This window comes from Anomaloglossus baeobatrachus, chromosome 2, assembly GCF_048569485.1.
Source record: "Anomaloglossus baeobatrachus isolate aAnoBae1 chromosome 2, aAnoBae1.hap1, whole genome shotgun sequence".
NCBI classification, from domain to species: domain Eukaryota; kingdom Metazoa; phylum Chordata; class Amphibia; order Anura; family Aromobatidae; genus Anomaloglossus; species Anomaloglossus baeobatrachus.
The window spans coordinates 715,240,722-715,265,805 of NC_134354.1; the positions used below are offsets into that span (position 1 = coordinate 715,240,722).

General features: G+C 44.8%; 1 protein-coding gene across 2 annotated transcripts in view; it reads left to right on the forward strand.

Moving 5' to 3' along the window:
- CCDC169 (coiled-coil domain containing 169) overlaps positions 1–25,084 on the forward strand; it is a 93,380-nt gene that overhangs the window by 38,468 nt on the left and 29,828 nt on the right. The window contains exon 6 of one of the 2 annotated variants that reach the window (XM_075334604.1): positions 1,156–1,209. The exons of the other annotated variant lie outside the window; for it this stretch is intronic. Within the exon in view, the coding sequence (XP_075190719.1) occupies positions 1,156–1,209 (54 nt within the window). The remainder of the gene's footprint in view (positions 1–1,155; positions 1,210–25,084) is intronic. 2 annotated transcript variants of the gene reach the window in all.

Sequence of the window (25,084 nt, forward strand, 5' to 3'; positions counted from 1 at the left end):
GATCGCCTGTTATTGCATTTTGTGTAAAACGTGCGGCGACCAAAAAAATTTAATTTTGGCGTTTGGAATTTTTTTGCCGCTATGCCAACCAATCAGATTAATTGATTTTATATTTTGATAGATCGGGCATTTCTGAACGCGGCGATACCAAATATGTGTATATTTTTCATTTTTTAACCCTTTAATTTTCAATGGGGTAAAAGAGGGTGATTTGAACGTTTTAGGTTTTTAATTTTTAAAACTTTTTTTTATTTTTATTTTACTAGTCCCCCTAGGGGGCTATATGGATCAACAATCCGATCGCTCTGCCTTATCTGCTGATCACAGCTATACAGCTGTAAACAGCAGATATGCTCCCTTTCTGCTTCACTCGGCTCCGGGCCGAGTGAAACCGAAAGTGACTCATGTTAACTACAGACGTCATTCACATGACCCTGTGCTACCATGGCAACGACCGAAAGTCACGTGATCATGCACGTGACTTCCGGTGGAGGCAGCGGTAAGTAAAAGTAATGGCCGTGCGCATATACATCTCGCTGCCAGACTTTGGTTTGGGGTTAAATGTTGCGGGTGGAAGCAATTCCACTCGTAACATGCAGGCACACATGTCAGCTGTTGAAAACAGCTGATATGTGCGCGGATCGCCACGACCTGCCCACGGCAGGGGGCGGGGATTAACCTTACACGATCCATGACGGATATATTTGTCATTGGTCGTGAAGGGGTTAAAGGGTTTACAGGACTATTATTTAATTCAGACTCTGGAGGTTACTGGAGCAACAGGGAATCAAACAGCTGAATATTGTTCTTTTAAAAAAAAAAAATGAAAAAATAATAAATTATATTTCCTTTATCAGAAAAAAATATATATTCTTGAGAACTCCTTTAAAGACAAACTATGAGCAGACTTTTGCAATTTAATCTGAATGCCACATAATGTTGATGCAGAGAGCCTGATTCCAGTGATATCTGTGCTGTAGTATCAATACAATCAGTGTTTTATCAGCAAGAGATCATCATTAGAGGACTAGGGGTCTCGTGCTTGGTAGTCCTACTATCCCCGCCCCACACTGATTGGCAGCGTGTACACTATCATTAAAAAAAATTCAGAGATTAATTAATTTAGGTAATTACATTTTCTGATTTCTATTACAGGCGTACTACAAAGTAAACGATGAAAGGAGAATGTATGTGTCTGAAATTGCTCAGGTTTGTGATCTCACTAATAGTTATTCCTAACAATATTTTCCTTTCTACTAGTCCTTCACCTACACACATTTTATTTATATATATATATATATATACACACACATATAAACACATATATACACACATACATAAACAGTCATGGCCAAAAGTGACAGCACAAGCACAAGAAATCAATTTCCCCTTTGTCATGTACAACCTCCTCAGGCCCTGGATTACACATAAAATAGTGTTTCAGTTTTGTGCGAAACACTGTAAGGCTATGTGCACATGCTGAGTATTTGGTGCAGAAATTTCTGCACCAAATCAACATTTCTTGGCATGCAATAACTCGCGTTTTTGATGTGTTCTTTTCATGCATACTAGGGTGGAAAAATGCCGCTAAAATCTTGCAAAAAATTGACATACTGCACATTTATTTCTGCGCCAAATCAACAAGGGGAAAAAAGCAACAGATGTATTAAACTTCAGGATTCTCATTGACTTTGCTGACATAAGGATTTGCCTGCAGTTTTGTGCCAAAACTGCTCTAAAAAAATGCAATAAAAATGCACTACGTGCACATAGCCTAAGGCCCTGTGCGCACAGTGCAGTTTTTGATGCATTTTTGGGTGCAGTTTGTTGCCCTAAACTGCATGCATTTCCTTCCCCAGCAAAGTCTAAAGGCTACTTTACACACTGCGATATCGGTCCCGATATCGCTAGTGTGGGTACCCGCCCCCATCTGTTGCGCGACACGGGCAAATCGCTGCCCGTGTCGCACAACAGCCGTCACACATACTTACCTGTCCGGTGACGTCGCTGTGACGGGCGAACCGCCTCCTTTCTAAGGGGGCGGTCCGTGCGGCGTCACAGCGACGTCACTGAAGCGTCACTGAACCGCCGCCCAATAGCAGCGGAGGGGCGGAGATGAGCGGGACGTAACATCCCACCCACCTCCTTCCTTCCTCATAGCGGCCGGGAGGCAGGTAAGGGTAGCTTCCTCGTTCCTGCGGCGTCACACGCAGCGATGTGTGCTGCCGCAGGAACGAGGAACAACTTCGTTACTGCTGCAGTAACGATTTTTAAGAATGGACCCCCATGTCGCCGATTAGCGATTTTGCACGTTTTTGCAACGATGCAAAATCGCTTATCGGTGTCACACGCAGCAACATCGCTAATGCGGCCGGATGTGCGTCACAAATTCCGTGACCCCAACGACTCCGCATTAGCGATGTCGCAGCGTGTAAAGCCCCCTTAAGAGACTTCAGAAAAGCTGTGCACACATTACTTCTTTTTTCTTTGCAGTTTTGGTTGCAGAAAAAAAGAAGCAGCATGTCAATTCTTTGTGTGTTTTACCTGCATTTTTCCATTGAATATAGTGAAAAAATGCATGGGCAAAAATGTGCCCAAAACGCTGAAAAAAATGCGCCAAAAACGTACCAAATTGCTTGTGTCTTTTTTATGCATTTTGTGCCAGAGGGTGCGCACTGCAGCTTGCGCACATAGCCTAAATTTGCGTCATGGTGATAGTGTGGGCACAGGAGCTGTACTGATGAGGGGTAGTGATGTAATTCTGTGGCAGCCGGGGCCTAATCAAAGCCCCCATGTTTGCCCTATTAGTGCCTATAATGGAATGAGAAGATTATATAAAAAATAAAATGATAAAGAAAATGTTAAAGAATTTAATTAAAAAAAGGACATACAATTGATATTGTCACAACCAAAGCAACACATTCTTAAAGGGAACCTGTCAGGTGCAATATGCCCCCTGGACCACGAGCAGTTCTGGGTGTATATTGCTAATCCCTGCCTAACTGTCCCTGTATACACTAGCATAGATAAAGAGATCTTCAAAAGAAGTATTTCTACAGATCTTTTATCACATGCTAATGAGCGCAGGGACTAGTCTCAAGGGTGTTACTTCCCTGGCTAGTTGGCCCCATTAGCATGTTAGTACGCTCCTTTGAGCCCCTGTGGGTGTGCAATCATGCAAATGAATATGCAGCGTCACAGGATGATCTCACTCACCTCTCCGCCGCCATCGCCACCCAACGCTGGATTACGGCTCAATGCACATGACCCCGGAGTTTGGGTCATGCGCACTATGAAGCCGGGTGTACACGTTCTGGCTTCAAACTGAAGTAGTGCGCATGACCCAAACTCCGGGGTCATCTGCACTGAGCCGAAATCCAGCGTTGGGCATAGATGGCAGCGGAGAGGTGAGTGAGATCATGCTCTGACGCTGCACATTCATTAGCATACGATAAAGTATTTTTTCTAAAGATCTCTTTATCTATGCTACTAGATCCAGTGACAGTTAGGCAGAGATTAGCAATATGCACCCGGAACTGCTCGTGGTTCAGGGGGCATATTGCACCTGACAGGTTCCCTTTAAAAACAATTGTGCTATTATTGCAGAACAATGAACGCCATAAGGTAAAAATGAATACCAGAATTGCTGTTAAAAGAAAAAGAGTAAGTAGTTATAACAAAGTTATATGAGCTATAAATATCAATGAAGCAAAAAGGGCTTTCAGAATAAGGAAACACAGAAACTTTTTTTTTTTTAGCATTTTTCTGTACAAAATAGTGAAAAAAATAAATAAAAACTTAAGGCCGCTTTACACGCAGCGACATCCCTAACGAGATGTCGTTGGGGTCACGGAATTCGTGACAGACATCCGGCCTCAGTAGCGACGTTGTTGCGTGTGACACATACGAGCGACCGCTAACGATGCGAAATACTCACCAAATTGTTGGTCGTTGACACGTCGTTCATTTCCCAAATATCGTTGCTCGTTTGGGACGCAGGTTGTTCGTCGTTCCTGAGGCAGCACACATCGCTACGTGTGACACCACAGGAACGATGAACAACAACGTACCTGCATCCTCTGGCAATGAGGTGGGAGTGTCGTTTATGCGGCTGCTCTCCGCCCCTCCTCTTCAATTGGTGGCCCGCTGTGTGACGTAGCTGTGACGCCGCACGAACCGCCCCCTTAGAAAAGAGGTTGTTTGCCGCCCACAGCGACGTCGCTAGGCAGGTAAGTACGTGTGACGCGCACTACATATATTGTCCGCCACGGGCAGTGAGTTGCCCATGACGCACAAACGACGGGGGGCGGGTGCGATGGCTAGCGATATCGCAGCATGTAAAGCGCCCTTTAGTCTTGTAAATGCATCATATAGATTATAGCTATCATGTTATGTAAAAACAGAAATACTTGATAATTTTTTTTACATTTAATACAACTTATTCTGGAAGATAAAAAAAACTACCTCATATGGCTGTCAGTGGAATAAAGGGCTTTCTAAATGCAGAAATTGAATTAAAAAAAAAAAAATCACATATAGCTGTATTTTTTAAAAAAGTCGGCTACTACTTTTACATTGATGGCCTATTCTTAGGATAGGTCATCAATGTCTGATTGGCCGGGGCTGACACCCCGCACTTCCACTTATCAGCTGTTCTCAGTCCCGGCAGAGGCAGCAGGCAGCCAGAAATGCTCAGTTCTGGAGCTGTGTCGTCTGCCCCAGGTACAACACATCCGCCTCCTATTGATTTGAATTGGAGGCAGATATGCCGTACCTGTCCGCGCCCGCTATCAACTGACAGGGCAGCTCCAGAACTGAGGATTTCCGGCTGCCAACGCCTGGAACGAAAACAGCTGATTGGTATCAGACCCCGGCTGATCAGACATTGATAACTTGTCCTAAGGATAGGCCATCAATATCAAAGTAGTGGCCAACTTTTTTAAGTGGGAATATTCAAAGCAGAAAAAGTTAGAAAAAAAAAATACACTTATGATTTGCCCAGTGGAGGGCCTGATGGAACGAAGCATGGGAATTCAAGAAACATTACATGGAAGTAATGTTCCTCATAATTGTCAGATCTCCATTGCTCTCCTCAAAAAAGTCCCGTCCATACAGAAATATGGTTGCAGATGAAGGAGCATGGAATCATATACAGTATATCACAAAAGTGAGTACACCCCTCACATTTTTGTAAATATTTTACTATATATTTTCATGGCACAACACTGAAGATACAACACTTTGATACAATGTTTCAGTAGTCAGTGTACAGCTTGTATAACGGTAAATTTGGTGCCCTCTAAATAACACATAGTAACTAATATCTAAACCACTGGCAAGAAAAGTGAGTACACCGCTAAGTACAAATGGCCAAATTATGTCCAAACTGTCAATATTTTGTGAGTCCACCATTATTTTCAAACACTGCCTTAACTCTCTTGGTTCCCTAGAGCTTCACAGGAGCCACTGGATCCTCTTCCCTCCTCAAGAATGACATCACGGAGCTGGTGGATGTTAGAGGCTTTGCACTCCTACCCGTTTCGTTTGAGAATTCCCCACAGATGCTCAATAAGATTTAGGTCCTTTACCCTCTGCCCTGCGGCCCAGTTTCCAAAGGGAGGGGATCATGCTACGCTTCGGTTTGTCACAGTACATGTTGACATTCATGGTTCCCTCAAGGAACTGTAGCTCCTCACAGCCGGCAGCACTCATTGAGCCCAAAACCATGACACTCCCACCATCATGCTTAACTGTAGGTAAGACACACTTGTCTTAATACTTCTCATCTGGTTGCCACCACACATACTTAACACCATCTGAACCAAATCAGTTTATCTTGGTCTCATCAGACCACAGGAAATGGTTCCAATAATTGTTGTCCTTCATCTGCTTGTCTTCAGCAAACTGTTTACGGGCTTTCTTGAGCATCATTTTTAGAAGATGTTCCCTTCTGGGGCGACAGCCATGCAGACCAATTTGATGCAGTGTGCAGTGTATGGTCTGAGCACTGACAGGCTGACCCCCACCCCTTTAACCTCTGCAACAATGGTGGTAGCACTCATACGTCTATTTGGAAAAGACAACCTGTGAATATGACACGGACCACTTGCACTCAATATCTTTAGTCAGCCATGGTGAGGTCTGTTCTGAGTCGAGCCTGTCTTGTTAAACCGCTGTATGGTCTTGGCCACTGTGCTGCAGCTCAAAGTCAGGGTGGCGGCAATCTTCTTATAGCTTAGGCCATGTTCATGTAGAGCAACAATTGTTTTTTTCAGATCTTAAGAGAATTCTTTGCCATGAGGGGTCATGTTGACCTTCCAGTTACCAGTAGGAGAGAGTGTGGGGGGGAGATAATACCAAATGTAACACACCTGCTCCCCAGTCTTACCTGACACCTTGTAACACTAATGAGTCACATGACATTGAGGAGGGAAAATGGCTTATTGGGCAGAATTTGGCCATTTTAACTCAGGAGTGTACTCACTTTTGTTGCCAGTGGTTTAGACATTAATGGCTGTGTGAGTTATTTAGAGGGCACCAAATTTACACTGTTATACAAGCCGTACACTGACTACTTTACATTGTATCAGTCTCATATCTTCAGTGTTGTCCCATGAAAAGATATAATAAAATATTTATAAAAATGTGAGGGGTGTAACGGTCTGAGGTCAGAAGCCAGGAGGTAACGACAAGAATAGGGAGCAGGCGGGGAGGAGTCAATAAACAGTTCGCAGTCAAGAAACTTGGATCAGAACAAGCACAAACACAAGCCAAGAGCACAACTGCAGAACCAGAGAGTACGACTGGCGAAGTTCTGGGAGAGCATGCTCAGTAATGAAACAGAGCAATTATGCATCCATGAAGGTGGAACACCTGAGTAAAAGCCCCTCCCAGAACCTGCATGGAATTCTGTGATGTCAGACAACCTGTCAGCTAGTGCTCAAGAAAACACAGCAGAGCATCTCCAAAAGCAAGATGCTCTGCACAAAGGAAACATGTCACTGCCGGCTCAGTAGTTAACCTGTGTGCACGATGCTTTGCAGAGACGAATCGTGACAAGGAGTATATATAATGCACAAAAGTACAGTATAGATAGGGAACGGTACAGTTCAAGAGCATATGTAGTACAGCTAGCGTACAGTTAAGATAGAGAACAATACAGTACATGTAGTACTGGAGTAGATTTTTTATTAAGTGTTTTTTTTGAATGGGAGAAAAACACTGAAAAATTGCTGAGTGAATTGACATGCTGTGGATTTGAAAAATGCATTGACAGTTTAAAAGTGCAAGTAAAAACGTAGCATGTGGATGACATTTTGGAAATTATGTTTATTATGCTGGGACTGTAAAACGCTGCTTTTTTTGCACGTGAAAAACACACTAGATCAAAAGAACACTGCAAAAACGCAGATTGTAAACAAGCCTTTATTCTATGTTCACACTGCATTTTTTTAAGTATTTTGTTGTGTTTTTTAAGGCAGGTTTTTAAAAAAAATCCTCTGAAAACTTTTTCATCTCTATGGAAAATCAACTTTGTTGTTATAGTCCAGTCAACATACGAACAAAAAACCTTTACCCTGAACAAATTCCAAGAAAGCGTTTTATTGTTTTTTTGGTAGTATTACATGTAGGGAAAAACATACTAAAAGTTCACGAAGATAGGGTTACCACAAAGGGTCCAAATGTGACGTCAAAGAATATGGCCGCCAAAGCTGTAAAATGTTAAAAGCGACTCGCCTTTCAGTGTCTATCATATTTGTTTTACAATCATATTTCTTTTACCAGAGGAAGTGGAATGTCCGAACATCAGAGGCCCTTGTGGACTCTGTCTGTGCCAGTGTCCTCTTCCTATAGTGATGCAATGCAGGGTTTCACTCGGCAGAGCTTTGTCACCAGTGAACAACACAAGGAGGCAAGAACGTCAAGGATGAGAAGAGATCGTGAAGACCTGGAGAAAATAGCAGATATATTCGAGACCTTTTCACCTTTCTCTGATGAAGTGTCTCTTTGCAACATTATCACTGGTGTCATGCAAATAAGGATGTGAATGTCCATAACCTGTTCACCATTGGCAGAGAAATAGTGGCAACAATGGAGGGTCAATCACTGTTTTCAGTTAAGTACAAGCGGTCAATGAAAGCCAAGACCCTGACATCCAGTGAGGCAATTGACGTTGCTAAGGATAAAACAATAGACCCCGCTCTTTTGTTCCAAAGGTTTCTTGTGGTGTCTCAAACTGCTGATCTTTCCCTTGCTGAGGTGATGGCCTATGAACTTTCACCATACCCACCATCCCTCTTTGAGGCAAAACATCTCTTATACAAACCAAACAAAGCACAACTGATGGCTGCTGTAAAAGAACAGAGTTAAGATGACGCAGTACTCAAGGATGTACCAGAAGTGGAACATTAGGTTCTTGACGGAGGTTCTCTTCTCCATCGACTGAAGTGGTGAGAAGGAAAGAGATATTGTTCAATCACTAAAGACTATGCATCTTTCACAGTAAAGCACTATGGTAAGGCTATGATAATATTTGATGGTTACATTGGAGGACCAAACACTAAGGACATTACCAATCAGCGACGCGTCAAAAATCAAACAAGTAACAAAGTGAACATTGCTGAAGGAATGAAATTTGTCGGGAAAAAGGAGGACTTCCTTTCGAATGTGGAGAACAAACAGTCTCTTATCAATCTCGTTTGACAACGCATGAATGACAGAGGTTGCCACGTAATACAATCAGAGGGGGATGCAGATGTGGAGATTGTTAAGGCAGCAGTGTCCATGTCATCCAACAAAAGTACTAGTCTCATTGGCGAAGATACAGATCTTTTGGTGTTGTTACTTCATCACGCGTCAACCAACGACGGCAACAAGCTTTATTTCTACTCGGATAAAGGGAGTCCTGCAACAGTGTACGACATTAAGGTTATGAAGAAGTTCCTGGGAAACCATGTCTGCAGCAGTCTTCTGTTCCTGCATGCATTCACGGGTTGCGATACCACTTCCGAGGTTTTTGGAATCGGAAAAAAACTCCGTCTACACAAGGTTTTGAAGGGAGACTGTCTTAAAGAGCTGTGCTCAAATGTTTTCCTCACCTCAGAAAAACATAGCTGAGATTGAAGACGCTGGGTGTAAAGCGATGGTGGCATTGTTCGGGGCAAACCTGGAGACAATCTGTCTGCAATGAGGTATTCTCCTCTCTGCAAAAAAGTTGGTTCAGTCAAAATCTTTGTTACACCTGAACGACTGCCACCGACCTCCTCTGCAACGAAGTATCATGCCCTTCGGAGTTAAGGCCGCTTTACACGCTGCAACATCGCTCACGCGATCTCGTTGGGGTCACGGAATTTGTGACGCACATTCGGTCGCTTTAGCGATGTCTTTGCGTGTGACACCTATGAGCGATTTTGAATTGTCGCAAAAACAGTCAAAATCGCTCATCGTTGACATGCCCCCCTATTCTCAAATATCGCTGCTGCTCGGTGTACGAAGTTGTTCCTCGTTCCTGCAGCAGCACACATCGCTGTGTGTGACATCGCAGGAAAGAGGAACCTCACCTTACCTGCAGCCGGCCGCAATGAGGAAGGAAGGAGGTGGGCGGGATGTTGCGTCCCACTCATCTCCGCCCCTCCGCTTCTATTGGGCAGCGGTTCAGTGACGCTGCTGTGACCTCGCTGTGATGCTGAACGAACCGCCCCCTTAGAAAGGAGACGGTTCGCCAGTCACAGTGAAGTCGCAGAGCAGGTATGTGCGTGTGACTCTGCCGTAGCGATAATGTTCGCTACGGCAGCAATCACACGATATCGCATGTACGATGGGGGCGGCTGCTTTCGCGCTCGACATCGCTAGCAATTGCTAGCGATGTCGTAGCGTGTAAAGCGGCCTTTACCTACAAGTGATGCTTTGGATGGACAATGGAGAGGCCATGGACACTACTGAATGGGGATGGGAATTGCAGAACAACAGTCTAGTTCCAGTGATGATGGATACTTCACCTGCGCCAGAAACACTTCTGAAAATAATTCACTGCAATTGTTCTCGTGGTTGTAGTACACTTCGGTGCACTTGCAAAAGACACGCACTTACCTGTTCACGGGTATGTGGACCATGTCAAGAAGGGCATTGTGACAATATGAGTGAGGAAGCAGTGTCTGATGATGAAAATAGTGACTATTGACCTGACACAGTTATTCAGTGATGAAGTAGGTCTTAAAATGAAGTGTGTATTAATTCTATAATTTCTAGAAATGTACATGTATGTCATGACGTCATTGATGACGTCATGACCTCGCCAGTCCATGTAGTTAGTATAAAACTGTGCATAAAAATTGTTATATGAAAATATAGAGTATAAAAAATGCAAACTCTTCTGTAACCTACAGCTTTGAAATAGGGAAATATTGGTTATTTTTAGTGCGATGGCTGTCATCGTCTTATGACGTCATAGTTAGGACCTTTGTGGTGATCAATTTTTGGAAAACTTTTAATATGTTGTTCCCCACAGATAATAGTAATAAAAAAAATCATAAAACGCTTTCTTGGAATTTGTTCTGGGTCAAACCTTATTTTGACTGGACTATTACCATGGGAAGTTTTTGTAGCAAAGTGCACACGTCATTTTCAGGCAATTTACTCCTATCAAAAACATTAAATTCAAGGTTGGTTTTTTTTTGGTTTCCAAAAACGTCAAGCAAAATAAAGAAGTAAACTGATCATAGCTCAAGCATTTTCCACTATGTGACGCTTCATACTTCAGAAATCAATGGGATTGCTATAAAACGACACATTGAGTGTTTTGTAGGTGTTTTCGCCTCAAAAAAACATAAGCATTTTATTCATTGCTTAATGGATTTGCTGAAACTTCAGAAACTTGTAAATATAAACTAAAAAAAGCTCAAAAAAGTTGAACGAAAAGTAAAAAAAAAAAGTTACATTAATCCTTCAGGAAACCTTAAAAAAAGAAAAAAACACTTCAGAATTAGAAAAAAATGCAGCCGTTTCCTAAAGTGGTTTTCCCTTGAAATATTCATGATTTTTGAGCGCCTGAAGATGCCATGTCAACTTAAAATTACTCTTCATAAAAACAGAAAACTCCACCAAAAATATCAGGGGGAAAAAGGAGTTTCTTGGATCAGTTTTCCACTTTAAAAACTTGTGTTTTTGAACACCTCAATACACTGTGAACATAGTCTAAGGAGTCCATATGCCGTAGTAAAGAAAATAAAAAGGGATTGTCCACTGGGGACAATGTCTTCCAACACCATGAAAAGTAATTTTCTCACAAACTCCCAGACTTCATTTATATTTAGGATGATACTGATACGCCGACTACCACTTATATACTCTGTTCTCATAACTGTACTGGGAAATAAGACTAGCGAACACTGGCTTCTAGCGGACAAGTGCATTTATTGGATATATATCAATCAGGCCAAGTTATGGCACACAGCGGCGTTCAAGGGCTTAGACATTAATGCCGGCTGTCTTGTCAGTGATATACAGTATTATTGTAGGTAGATCCTGGTCAGTGTTGTAAAGCTCAAATTGTCAGTACTAAGCTCTGACTGATCCCTGGTTAATGTTTTATATTGAATAGGGTAAATAAGCAAAAAAGAAAGAAATAGGCCAGGATATACCTGCAGTTTAATTCCTGGAATAGCCGACATTTACATTCATGGTACAATGCACAATATCATTTCAATGAGGGGCAATGTTTGTAATATTTGTTTTAACTGTTTCTAGATCGCATATAGCCTTTAAACGTCTGGTTGGTCCATACTTTACTCTGCACTTAAGGTACCGTCACGCTAAGCAACATCGCTGCTGAGGCACGACTTTTGTGACGTAGCAGTGATGTTGCTAGCGATGTTGTGTGTGACATCCAGCAACAACCTGGCCCCTGCTGTGAGGTCGCTGGTTGTTGCTGAATGTCCTGGACCATTTTTTAGTTGTTGCTGTCCCGCTGTGAAGCGCACATCGTTGTGTGTGACAGCGACAGAGCAACAACTGAATGTGCAGGGAGCAGGGAGCCGGTTTCTGCGGACGCTGGTAACTACGGTAAACATCGGGTAACCAAGAAGCCCTTACCTTGGTTACCCGATATTTACCTTCGTTACCAGCGTCCCCGCTTTCACGCTGCCAGTGCTGGCTCCCTGCTCCCTGCACACATAGCCAGACTACACATCGGGTAATTAACCCGATGTGTACTCTGGCTAGGAGTGCAGGGAGCCAGCGCTAAGCGGTGTGCGCTGGTAACCAAGGTAAATATCGGGTTGGTTACCCGATATTTACCTTAGTTACCAGGCGCAGCATCGCTTCCACGCGTGCTGCTGGCTGGGGGCTGGTCACTGGTTGCTGGTGAGATCTGCCTGTGTGACAGCTCACCAGCAACCCCTGTAGCGACACTCCAGCGATCCCTGCCAGGTCAGGTTGCTGGTGGGATCGCTGGAGCGTGACTGTGTGACATCTCACCAGCGACCTCCTAGCAACTTACCAGTAATCTCTATCAGGTTGTATCGTTGTTGGGATCGCTGGTAAGTTGTTTAGGCTATGTGCGCACGTTGCGTACATTCACTGCAGAAATTTCTGCAGCGATCTGAAGAGCACATGTGCGCTTTAAATCGCTGCAGAAATGTCCGTAGTGAAAAAAAAAAAAAGCCGATTCCATGCGCTCTGCCTGCAGCTCCTGCCATAGACAGAGCAGGAGCTGCCGGCAAAGCGCACGGAAGAAGTGACATGTCACTTCTGAGAACGCAGCGCTTCGGCAGTAGCCGAAGCGCTGCGCTCTAAAACGCCACGTGCGCACGGCTCCTGCACAATCTCCATAGACTGTGCAGGGGACGCAGGACGCATGCAGTTACGCTGCGCTACAAAGCGCAGTGTAACTGCATGTATTTACGCAACGTGCGCACATAGCCTAAGTGTGACTGGGTCTTTACATTCTAAAACATTAATGCAGAGTAAATAGATTGCGCAGCTGTAGGCAAGTCTGATACAGCCAGACTCCACACAGAGAAGGCAGACATGATAATAAATCATGTCTGCCTTCTATCTTGTTTGCCTTCTATCTTGTTTGCCTTTCTGATAGCTCAACAAGCGCTGTGTATATAATGTAGGAAACACTGATAGTGTTTCCTTCTCCAAGTTATCATGTGATTGCTAAATTTAGAGAGGGAATAAGAGCTGCTGAGTCCTAGGAGACCTTGTCAACTCTGCTACACAGGCAGGTGGTCTGAATTTCCCCCTGTAACTAGGGCCAGTAATCTTGCCCCAGTTACAGGGGAAATCGGCAGTAATAAGACCTGTGGTTGTGTTTGAACATAGTAATATATTCTAGTTATTGTTGATTTCCCCTGTAACTAGTGTAAGAGTATTGGCCCCAATTACAAGGGAAATAAGCAATAATACGAATATATTCTGTTCAAACACCCCCAAAGGTTTTTTAAGAATAAATAAAGCAAGAAAAATAACCTAAACTTAAAAAACATCATCTGTTTCTAGCTCTTCCCCCGTATAGAAAAATAAAATTGTCCAATATATGAATATAATTTCTACAGAAAAAAAATTATTTTTTTTATAGCAGTCTTTTGTGGGTATAGTAAGAAAAAAATAAAAGAAATGGATATGTATGGTATTTGACATTTTTCTTTACATTTTACAACAATATCAGCAAAAAAAAATGTAAAATGATATAAAAATTAATCCTCATGTACACGAAAAAAAGAGGCAAAAATTATTTGCATATCTGAACGAGCCGTTAAAAGCGCATGTACAATAAAACCCGAAAATGTGCCTGGTCAGGAAGGGATAAAATAGTCTGGTTAATGCATATTTTAACTCTTATAGGTAAACAGATCTCTTACTAAATTATATCAGAATTGACATTAATTCTGAGGATATCACTGTTTTTCAAGCCCATTTTGCCACTGACTAAACTTATTTAAAGGGATTTTCCCCATAAAGAAAGTTAATTTTAAAGTTAATTTTAATCAATAGCTTTTGGAATAATAATAAGTTCCACAATTGGATGTTTTTACAAAAAAAGTTCCTGTGGTGAGATAATCTTATGTGTCCCCGCTATGTACTGTGTAATGGCCGTGTCTGACCGTACAGAGACATGGTTTGATCATACCACAGATCCTGGACATGGAGAAAGTAAAAAAAAAAGTATACAGACATTACAGCATCGGATTCAAAAATAATTCTTTCTTTGAAGTAAAACATTTTTTAAAATCAGGCAGGGAAATGTTTTACCTCCCAAAAAGAATCATCTGTGATCCCATGCTGTAATGTCTGCATACTCTTTGGCATCCTCCTCTGCCCAGGAGCTGTGGAATGAACAGTCAGAAACAACCATTAGGGCTCACTCACATTTTAAATAGGACAAGTGCAATGCGAGAAAATCACTCGGACCAATATTAGTCAATGAGGCAGAGCAGGTCAGCAATTTTTTTTTCTCATGAAATTGCAGCATGCTGCAATTAACAAAGTATCTGTGCTCAATTGCACCCATACAAGTCTATAGGTGCGTGTGAAACATCGGACTGCACTCGCATGTCATTCACATGCACTCTTATATACCCAGAGACAGGTAATGGAGAAGATGGAAAAATTAATCTCTCATCTTCTCCGAATCGGAGAGCAAAGTGAGTGACACCCGGATCACACTCAGCAAAGTTTGAGCCGAGTTTCATTAGTATATTGGATCCAATGCTTTACGCTATTTTGGCATAGCAGGGACACATATATAAGATTATCTCAGCACAGGAACATTTTTTTTAAACACATCCAATTCTGAAAATTATTATTAATCCAAGATCTATTCATTAAAATTAATTTTAAAATGAACTTTCTTAATGGGTAAAACACCTTTAACCCTTTCACCCCCACCCTGTTTTCACCTTCATGATCAGGCCAATTTTTTCAATTCTGTCCAATGTCACTTTATGAGGTTATAACTCTGGAACGCTTCAATGAATCCCAGTGATTCTGAGGTTGTTTTTTTTTGTGTCATTTTGTACTTCAGGACAGTTGCAAATTTAGGACGATATTTTTTGTGTTTATTTCTGAAAATATTGAAAATTTCAAAAAATGTTTGAAAAATTTACAATTTCAAACTTTTTTTTCCACGAGAGTTATGTCGCACAAAATAGTTAATATACATTTACCATAATTTTACTTTACATCAATACCATTTTTAAAACCTATCCGGTATATATATTTTGTTGTTGTTGTTAGCAAGTTAGAAGGGTTAAAAGTTTATCAGCAATTTCACATTTTTCCAACAAAATTTTCAAAACCATTTTTTAGGGACCACATCACATTTGAAGTGACTTTGAGAGACTTATGTGACAGAAAATACCCAAAAGTGACACCATTCTGGAAACTTCACCCCTTAAATAGCTCAAAACCACATCCAAGAAGTTTATTAACCCTTTTAGGTGCTTCAAATGCATTAAAGCAGTGTGGAAGGAAAAAATTGAAAATGTTACTGTCATGCTGTACAAAGGGCTATTAAGACGTAGTACAGCATATTCACCACTAGGTGGCAGCAGAGTAGTGAAGGAGAGACAAAGTCACTCTGTAAGAGAAAGAAGGCTGAAGTACAGCAGAGTAACTTCAGTAGTCAGTTAAGAGGTGAACCACCAGGGGGCAATAAAGTAGTCAAACAGTCAGGGTCTAGCCAGAAAGTCAAGTCACTGTAAGTAGAGTATCAAAATCAAGTCAGAAAACAGAACTGAGTCAGAAGTCGGGAAATCAGGTATGGAGAGAGAAACACAAACAATAGACAGGAGAGGGAAGTCAGGGACCGGGACAGGCAGACAAACGGGGAAGGGTACAAGTCAGGACACAGTAGCAGGGAGGCAGGACAGATCGGGAACACTCACCAGAGCCAGTATACATGCTGCAAGGCAGAAATATCACTGGCACTGAGCCATAGGTAGAGAGGCAAGATGTAGGGTATGTGCGCAAGTTGCATTCTGCCGTGACAAATATTCTGCAACGTTTTGTCACTGCATGTGAGTTTCAAAACGCATCCAAAACGCTGCGTTTTGGATGCATTTTGAATGCATTTCAAATGCAGAATGGATGCATTTTTGACGTGCGTTCCCACTCGGCTCTGGTACATCCCCATAGAGCCAAGTGGGAACGCACTGTCTGTCTAGCTGACTGCTAGACAGAGCCGCGCGATCATAATGAACTCGGATGAACTTTACCCGACTTCATTGTCATCACGCGGCTCTGTGTGTGCACTGCGACCTGATTTGTGGTCACCGGTGAAGGACTCACCAATGACCGCAAATCCCCTGAGTGACTAAAGTGAGCCGCGCGATCAGCTATGCCGTCACTCAGGTTACTCGCGGCCAACTGGAGTCCTCCGCCCGATCACCACAAATCACCTGAGTGAGGGCACCGCTGATCGTGGGTCTAACTTCAGTCACTCAGGCGACTTGCTGCCACAGTTGGAGGACTCCCCGCGGGTCACCTGAGTGACTGAAGTGAGGTTAATCATTGGGGGTGTCTCGTAGATGCCTGCCATGATTAACCTAGGACTTAGTGGCTGATATGGGCTGCCATTAACTCCTTATTACCCTGATTGCCACCGCACCAGGGCAATTCGGGATGAGCCGGGTAGAGTCCCGGGACTGTCGCATCTAATGAATGCGGCAATTCCGGGCAGCTGGTGGCTGATATTTTTAGGCTGGGGAGCTCCCCATAACGTAGGGCTCCTCATCCTGACAATACCAGCCTTCAGCCATGTGGCTTTACCCTGGCTGGTATCAAAATTAGTGGGGACCACACGTCGTTTTTTTTTTAAAATTATTTATTTATTTATTTTACTGCACGATATAGACCCGCCCACTGGTGGCTGTGATTGGTTGCAGTGAGACAGCTGTCACTCAGCGTGGGGGCTCGTCTGAATACAACCAATCATAGGCGGGGGAAGCAGGGAATACGAGATGGAATAATGAGCGGCTGGCATTTTCAAAAGCAGGAGAAGCCGCCAGAGCAGTGTGACAGCCGTGCAGCACCGCGCCGGTGATCGGTGAGCATCAAAGAGAGAGAGAGACCGACCGACCAACTGACAGAGAGAGAGAGAGATCGACATCGATTTCAGTGGGTGGAAAATTCATCCAAAACGCACAACAGAAGTGACATGTTGCTTTTTAGAACACAGCGTTTCGGCAAAAAATGTCAGCATGCAAATCGCTGCATTTTAAAACGCAACGTGCGTGTGGATTTTGCAAAATTCTCATAGACTTTGCTGGGGATGCAGAATGCATGCGTTTACGCTGCAGTTTAAAACGCTGCGAAAACGAATGAAAAATGCACACGTGCGCACACAGCCATAGTGTCCTGGGACCCAGAATGAGGCAAGGGAAGTTAACCCCTGATATGACCAGTCTAGAGCTGGGTGTAACCACAGCAAGGAAAAGCCGGCCTGGATCATGACAGTTACTTTTTCCTCAGAAATGTTACTTTAGCCACATAGTTTTTATTTTCACAAGGGTCAAAAGAGAAAATGCACCATACAATTAGTTGTGCAATTTCTCCTGAGTACACCAATGCCTCATATGGGGTGGATAACTACTGTGTGGGGGCACGGCTCAGAATGGAAGGAGCGCCATTTTGGCTGGAATATATCATAAATGCCATGTCACATTTGAAGAGCCCCAGACATACCAAAATAGCAGAAAACCTCACAAGTGACCCCTAGTTTGGAAACTACGTTTCTCAAGCAATTCTTCTAGGGGATGAGTGAGAATTTTTAACCCACAGGTGATTCTGAGTAAATGAAAATTACCATTTTTTCCACTAAAATGTTGCTTTGGCCAAAAGTTTTTAATTTTCAAAAGGTGTAATAGGAGAAAACAAACCGAACAATTTGTAATGCAATTGCTCCGGAGTACGCCAATACTAGTGATGGGCGGGCCTGGACGGTAAAAGTCCATATCCGCGTAGGTTTAAAAGTACCCAAGTGCTGGGCCTGGGGTCCCAAGTGCTGGGCCTGGGGTCAGAGTACTCAGGGAACTCCGGGTAATAATCCAGATCCGATAACTCAGGTAATGAAGAAGAAAAAAAGGAAAAATAAAGAAAAGAAAAGAATAAAGCAAGCACCTAATCTGAGAGCAGCATAATGTAGGGTCAAAGATCCGGATTCTAGTGGTGTTTCACTTACTGGGCTGCTTAGTGTAGTCTTGATAAAAATCACTGTTTAATTAGCAGTAGATTATCATTAGAGGACTACTTGGCTTGCTGCAGGTAGTCCAGCATACTCATGAGCTCTGTATAACTGCTAGATCTGCAGCAGAGAAAACTTTTATTTTATCAAAATTACAGCACACAGCTCAGTAAGTGACACATCGCTGGAATCAGGGTCTCTGTCTCTACATTATGCTGCTCTCAGATTGGTGAGCAAAAACCTAGTGACAGATTCCCTTTAAATGGCGCTAAAATGTATTATGAGCTATAACCTGTAGGTGGAAGTGGGGCTGTTTTTTGAAGTGGGAAGTCAAATTTTTCTATTACATGACAAGCCTTTTAAAATATACCTAAATAGGGGTCACACTAATTGCATCAACCAACTATCCCTTAAGGCCGCTTTACACACAGCGACATCGCTAGCGATGTCGCTGGTGACAGCACCCGCCCCCGTCGGTTGTCACGGGCAAATCACTGTCAGTGGCACACAACATCGCTTACACCCGACACACATACTTACCTGCCTAGAACGTCGCTGTTGCTGTCGAACCGCCTCTTTTCTAAGGGGGCGGTTCGTTTGGCGTCACAGCGGCGTCACTAAACAGCCGCCCAATAGAAGCGGAGGGGCGGAGATGAGCGGGCCGAACATCCCGCCCACCTCCTTTCTTCCTCATTGCGGGCAGCCGCAGGTACGGTGATCTTCCTCGTTCCTGCGGTGTCGCACATAGCGATGTGTGCTGTCGCAGGAACGACGAACAACCTGCGTCCTGCAACAGCAACGATAATCGGGAAAGTAACGACGTGACAACTATCAACGATTAGGTAAGTAATTTTGATCGTTAACGGTCGTTCCTGCCTTTCACACGCAACGACGTCGCTAAAAGAGGCCGGATATGCGTCACGTATTCCATGACCCCAACGACATCTCGTTAGCGATGTTGTTGCGTGTAAAGCCCGCTTTAGGCCTTCTTCACATGCCAGTATTTTACATCAGTGTCTCCTCCGCATTTGGATGCCAAAACCAGGAGTGTCTCTGTGACGCCCTGGACTAGTCAGGTCGTCACAGGGTTGTGCACAATCTTTCGCTCCCCGTGCAGGGCGCAAATGCCCATGGTTCTGGGAACCTAACCTGCAGTACTGCCTCCACCAGCATTCACAAATCTTAGATACACCTTGCACCACACCTGTCAGGCACACCAGTGGGCTGCTTAAGCAGGAATAGGGCCACCCACCTAGGGGTCAGGCATGGAGGTGGGAGGTATCAAGTCAGTGGAGTGGTAGCCGTCGAGCTGTGAGGAGCTCTGAGGAATCTGGGAGTTGTAGCTCCCAAGGGAAGCAGACTAGGTCGCAGACGGTGGTCTGGACCTAGAGGAGTCGCACCCCTGGTCGCAGGGGATTGAGGCTAGGTGCCTGGGACCTGTCTTGGAGGGCGGTCAGCAGCCTGGGTCTAATCACCACTCTGGGACCGAAGGCACAACGGGGTACACGGACCCTAGGTCGATGAGAAGCTTCAGGCAACCCGGCAATTTACCTGCGGCGGACAGGACCTCTATGGACTGTTCCCACGAATCTCAGAGATCGGGGGCACTAGCGCAACGAGGGGGTAGGGCTTTCCAAAGTGAGCCCCTGAGAGCAAGCTCTTCTACTTAGCCACAGTGGGGAGCGGGGCCCGGAAAGCTCCAGGCTGACGGGCCACAAAGGACACTCTAAATTCTGTGCCAGGAGGTAGGTGACGGACCACCAGGCAGTGCTGCAGAGGACAGGACCCGGACGAGCTCCCCTCAGGAGATAGTGGCAGTCAGAGACTTAGTTTACGCTGTTGTCAGCGTCTGCTTTATTGCCAAGTGAGTACCTAATTAACCCCTGCAACCAGCGAGCCTGCGCTCCCCCTGCACCCCACACCACCATCCAGAGTCCCGGGGTACCTTCCCCTACCCGTGGAGGTTCACGAAACCTAGCTGCCCCACTCTATCACCCCAGGTACTCCCAATGGCATCCCAAATTACCGTACATCATGGGTGGCATCACGAACTATATATATATATATATATATATATATATATATATATATATATATATATATATATATAATATACCTCCCCTGTAAATACTCCCTTCTTCATTTGGAGTATGGCCTCTAGCCCCCGGGTCCGGAGACCCTCGAGCCTCGAGCAATCACCCCCGGATCCCAGCGGTTCGACCGCTGCGGGGGCGGCCCATCTCCAAAACACAGGACAGGTATCTGGCTTTCAATCATAGTTCTTCTCTGTAATTTCCATTCCTGGTTTTGACATCCAAATACTGATGCAAAATACTTACGTATAAAAGAGCCCTTAGTGTGAATTTCCCATGGCTCTCTGAACTGAAAGTTCCAGTGATTCCTCACTTTTTTTTGTAGATTAGCTCTGGAATTATGGGGATGACTATGAGCAGAATATAGGAGGCGCTCTGCATTGCTGGTTGACACCGTTATCAGACCTGATGCACTTGGCAGCTTCATTACGCTCTGTTGATTAAAGATGTAAGTCGAAAGCACTGACCGCATCATACGCCATTCTCCTGGGTATAACACTGGGCTTCTTTACTATCCCAGCTCCTTCATCTTCATAAAACAGGTCCCTGGTGAAGAAGGAGGCAGAAAGACGCAGTATTTTATCCAAATCACTGGCTTCCTGCTGCTGTTAATTGCTTATCACTATGTAGGAGACGAATTTTACCGTTAGCTACGGCCTCGGAAGAGTTATTTTTATTTAGCAGCCAAACTGCTTAGGGTATAAGACTGAAATAAACCATAAACACTGAAAAGAAATGACACCTAAAAAAAGCCTAAACCATGAGAAGACACCTTCAAATACTCTTAGAATTTAAGGCATGCAAAATTGTGTGCATAGTGTGTGGGGGTATGCGACAGAGTAGGCAGGGACACTAGGCCGAGGAACAATCCAACGAGATTTATTGAGTCAGGGAGCATAGAACATCCAATATCAAAATGGTTCTTTAGAGTCCACAATGAGTCCACACAAAGGAAACAGATCCGGGGGCGCCACCCGGAAATCCAACGGCAAAAAAAAAAAATGCAACAACAGTCCTTAGATGAGTTCCTTAAATCCAGCAGCACGGCCGGGACAACACCATCCCATGGGCCAGCCGATCTTCAATGTCCAATAGTCCATACATGGGCACCAGGACCTGGCCTCAGCAACAGATCCCAGCCCTTCACCAGACACAGCATCAATTAACTAACTAAAACATGTGGCTGATTCTTCCACCTTACCTTAGGTCCGCGACCTGGATGGGCAGAAGTGCTCACACCCACCCCTTTAACATTTGCTACTTGTAGCTCTTATTATAAAGAAGTTTCCAGAACACAGTCTCCATGGATTGTGTATTCAGGAATCCCCCCACAGAGGAGAACAATATACATGCAATCCCCCACCAGATCAAGGACAATAGATACTGCTGGAGACCTGATTACATTATGGTACAAGCTGGGGGACACAGTTTTACACATAGGGCCTGTATAGTGATACCCAGAATCCCTCAATATTATGGCTTTGTAGGCACTCTGATAGGCTTCATATATTCCTTTAGAAGTACAGTGGAACCTCGCTTAACGAGTAATTCAGTTGAGCGAGTATTTCACTTAACAAGCAAAGCTTGCTGTAAATTTGTAACTTGGTTTACGAGCAAGCTTTGCCATACGAGCAAACTACTCACCACACACACTTCCGGTTCCGTACATCCACCGCGCTCTAACCCGCTCTTGCAGTCTGCACAAACACACACAAACACGCATGCACACACATATTATGCTCACCTTACCTTCTGTTCCATCACCAGCCTCACGGTTCTTGTAGTTCGCCACTACAGGATGTGTATAGGTAACCATCGCAATGAGGGAGGAACTTCCGCTGTCAGCCGCTACTCAAAGGCAGTGTGCTGGCCAATCAGAGGCAAGTGGCTCCTGCTTTTGACGTCAGCGCTCTGGTAGAGGAAGTTCCTCCCTCATCGCGATGGTTACCCGATACACATCCAGTACCGGCGAACTGCAAGATCCAGGAGACCGGCGAGGGAACGGAAGGTAAGGTGAGCATAATATGTGCGTGTTTGTGCGTGTTTGTACGTGTGTGGAATGACATAATAGGGGACCAGGATGGGACATTTAACAAGTTGTGGAATGAATTGTCTCCATTGCAATGATTTCCTATGGGAAAACCTGCTTTGCTGATCGAGTAACTTGATTAACAAGCACACATTGTTCTCGTTAACCAAGGTTCCACTGTAGTTCTTATGAAGGATCACCCCATAATGTGTAGGCGTATACCATATTTACCCAGTATTGTGCCATAGATTTCTGTGCATTCTGTAGTTCAGATACTTAGAACATTACAAAACAGGAACCCGGTTAAACGTGGCTCAATCTGCGCTGCTGTGAATAAGATAATGGTCCAAGAGTTTAAAAAAAAAGATGCTTTACTGACGCGTTTCAAAGTGATTCACCACTTCTTCAGAATAGGCACCAAATTTGGAATTTGGTATGTATTCTGAAAAAGTGGTAAATCACTTCAAAATGCATCAATAAAACACTATTGTAATGCTGCCACCAGGGGGAGCCAGAGCTCTGCAGCAGACGACACTACACAGAGCAATGAGAACCAGGAAGGAAATGCACAGTGTTCTCATGCACTGCCTAATCAGCACAGCTGAGAGGCAGAACTGCAGGGTTTGTGAAGAATAGTCAGACAGGCTGGGTCAAACACCGTACGGGCAGAAGCAGGACCGGAGGAGCAAGCAGAAGTGAAGTCAAAGTCAGGCTAAGGTCAGTACCGGAGGAAGCAACCGAGTGGGGAATAGGAGTGGGGACACAGGACAGGAGGGACGACCAGGGGACAGAACACAGACAAGAGCACGGGGGCACAGGAACAGACAGATCAGGATATCACTCACAGGACCAGCAATCACAGGCAAAGCAGAGCTAAGCTTATAGCCGACGCTGGTTCACTGGAAGTGTCAGCTTTTAAGGCATCCAGGGGCCGGAAGTGAGGCCCGAGAGAAGGCTCCGCCCCCTAGCCATGTGGATAGGGAGGCGAATCATGACAACTATTTTCTCTTGGACTACGGATTGGACTATTATCCTATTCACAGCAGCGCAGATTGAGCCACGTTTGACCAGGTTCCTGTTTTGTTTCGGTCAGACTTAGAGCTCGTAGACCTTGTGGCAGCTGTTAACATTCTTTGCACTGATTGTGGGTAACACAAGTTGAGCAGCCCGCTTTCTCACCTTTTTCCCTTTCATATTGGGTAAGACCCTATTGCGCTTGTTTTATGCACAACTTTATATACTTAGAACATTGTTATTCGGTCATATGCATGAAGCCGAAAGGTCAGAAATATGTTTCTCTCCTGTAAGGTTCGATGCGTACTGTAGAAGAGTCTGACGCACAGACATATAGTAGTGTGCAAACGTTTTACTCAGGTGTGTAAAAAATTAAATAATAATAATGCTGAAAAGTAAGAATTATTGTTAAAAAAGAAAAAAGTGTTAAGACTTTATTTCTTCGGCGCTCCATTGGGAGACCCAGACGATTGGGTGTATAGCTACTGCCTCCGGAGGCCACACAAAGCATTACACTAAAAAGTGTAAGGCCCCTCCCCTTCTGGCTATACACCCCCCGTGGGATCACGGGCTGCTCAGTTTTCAAGCTTTGTGCGAAGGAGGTCAGACATCCACGCATAGCTCCACTGTTTAGTCAGCAGTAGCTGCTGACTATATCGGATGGAAGAAAAGAGGGCCCTTGCTAAAGGGCCCCCAGCATGCTCCCTTCTCACCCCACTCTTGTTGGCGGTGTTTGTAAAGGTTGAGGTACCCATTGCGGGTACGGAGGCTGGAGCCAACATGCTGTTTTCCTTCCCCATCCCCCTGAGGGCTCTGGTGAAGTGGGATCTTACCGGCCTCCAGGCTCTGAGGCCGGGCTCCATCCACAGACCCGGAGATCCTGCTGGATACGGAGCTGGGTACCGTCAGGGACAAGGCCCTGCAACATTCAGGTACTCTGTGTCCCCGTACAGACAGGCACAGACACTCCAGCGTTGCTGGGTGTTCTAGTGCGCCGGGGACAGTAGCGCTGCGCGCTTGGGTTATACTCACTGCAGCTTAGCTGAGTGAGTTTATGTGTGGGGAACTACCGCGCCGGCCGCCCCCGGGGACTGCGGCGCGGCTGAGACTTGTGGTGCGCCGGGGACTTCGCGCCGACCGTGCTTTTACGACGGCAGCGCTTATAAATTTAGTCCCCGGCTTCTGCGGCCTAGTTACGTTTCGTTCCCGCCCCCAGCCCTGTCAGTCAGGGAAGGGGAGAGACGCTGTACAATAGTCAGCGCCGAGGGCTGGAGTCTTATTTACATACTCCAGCCCTCTCACTGGGCACAGTGGGACGCCAGTTTCCCGCTCTTTGTCTGCAGCACGCCCACGGCCCGCCCCTCTTCACAGGACGCCGGCAGCCATTCCTGCACGCAGTCTGAGCTGGAGAACGGACATAGCCCTGGGAGTCCCAGACAGGGGATTCTGGCGACCACACACCCGCTGTTAAGCGGGCGGTAAGCAGCACCTAGGTGCTGACCCCACTAGTGCCACAGTGTTGTTTTGTGTACTTTTGCCTGTACCTATATATTGCACTGTACGGTCGCTTCTTGGCTTATACCCCTATATTGCTCTGAGGAGACAACAGCATGTCATCCGCAAAAAGCAAGGGTGCCAAGGCACGGGCTTTATATGCTGCCTGTACCGCATGTGGGGCTGATCTACCGGCAGGTTCCACTGACCCCCATTGTGTGCAATGTTTGGTCCCTGTGCCACTTCGTCAGCCGGAGTCTATGCTAG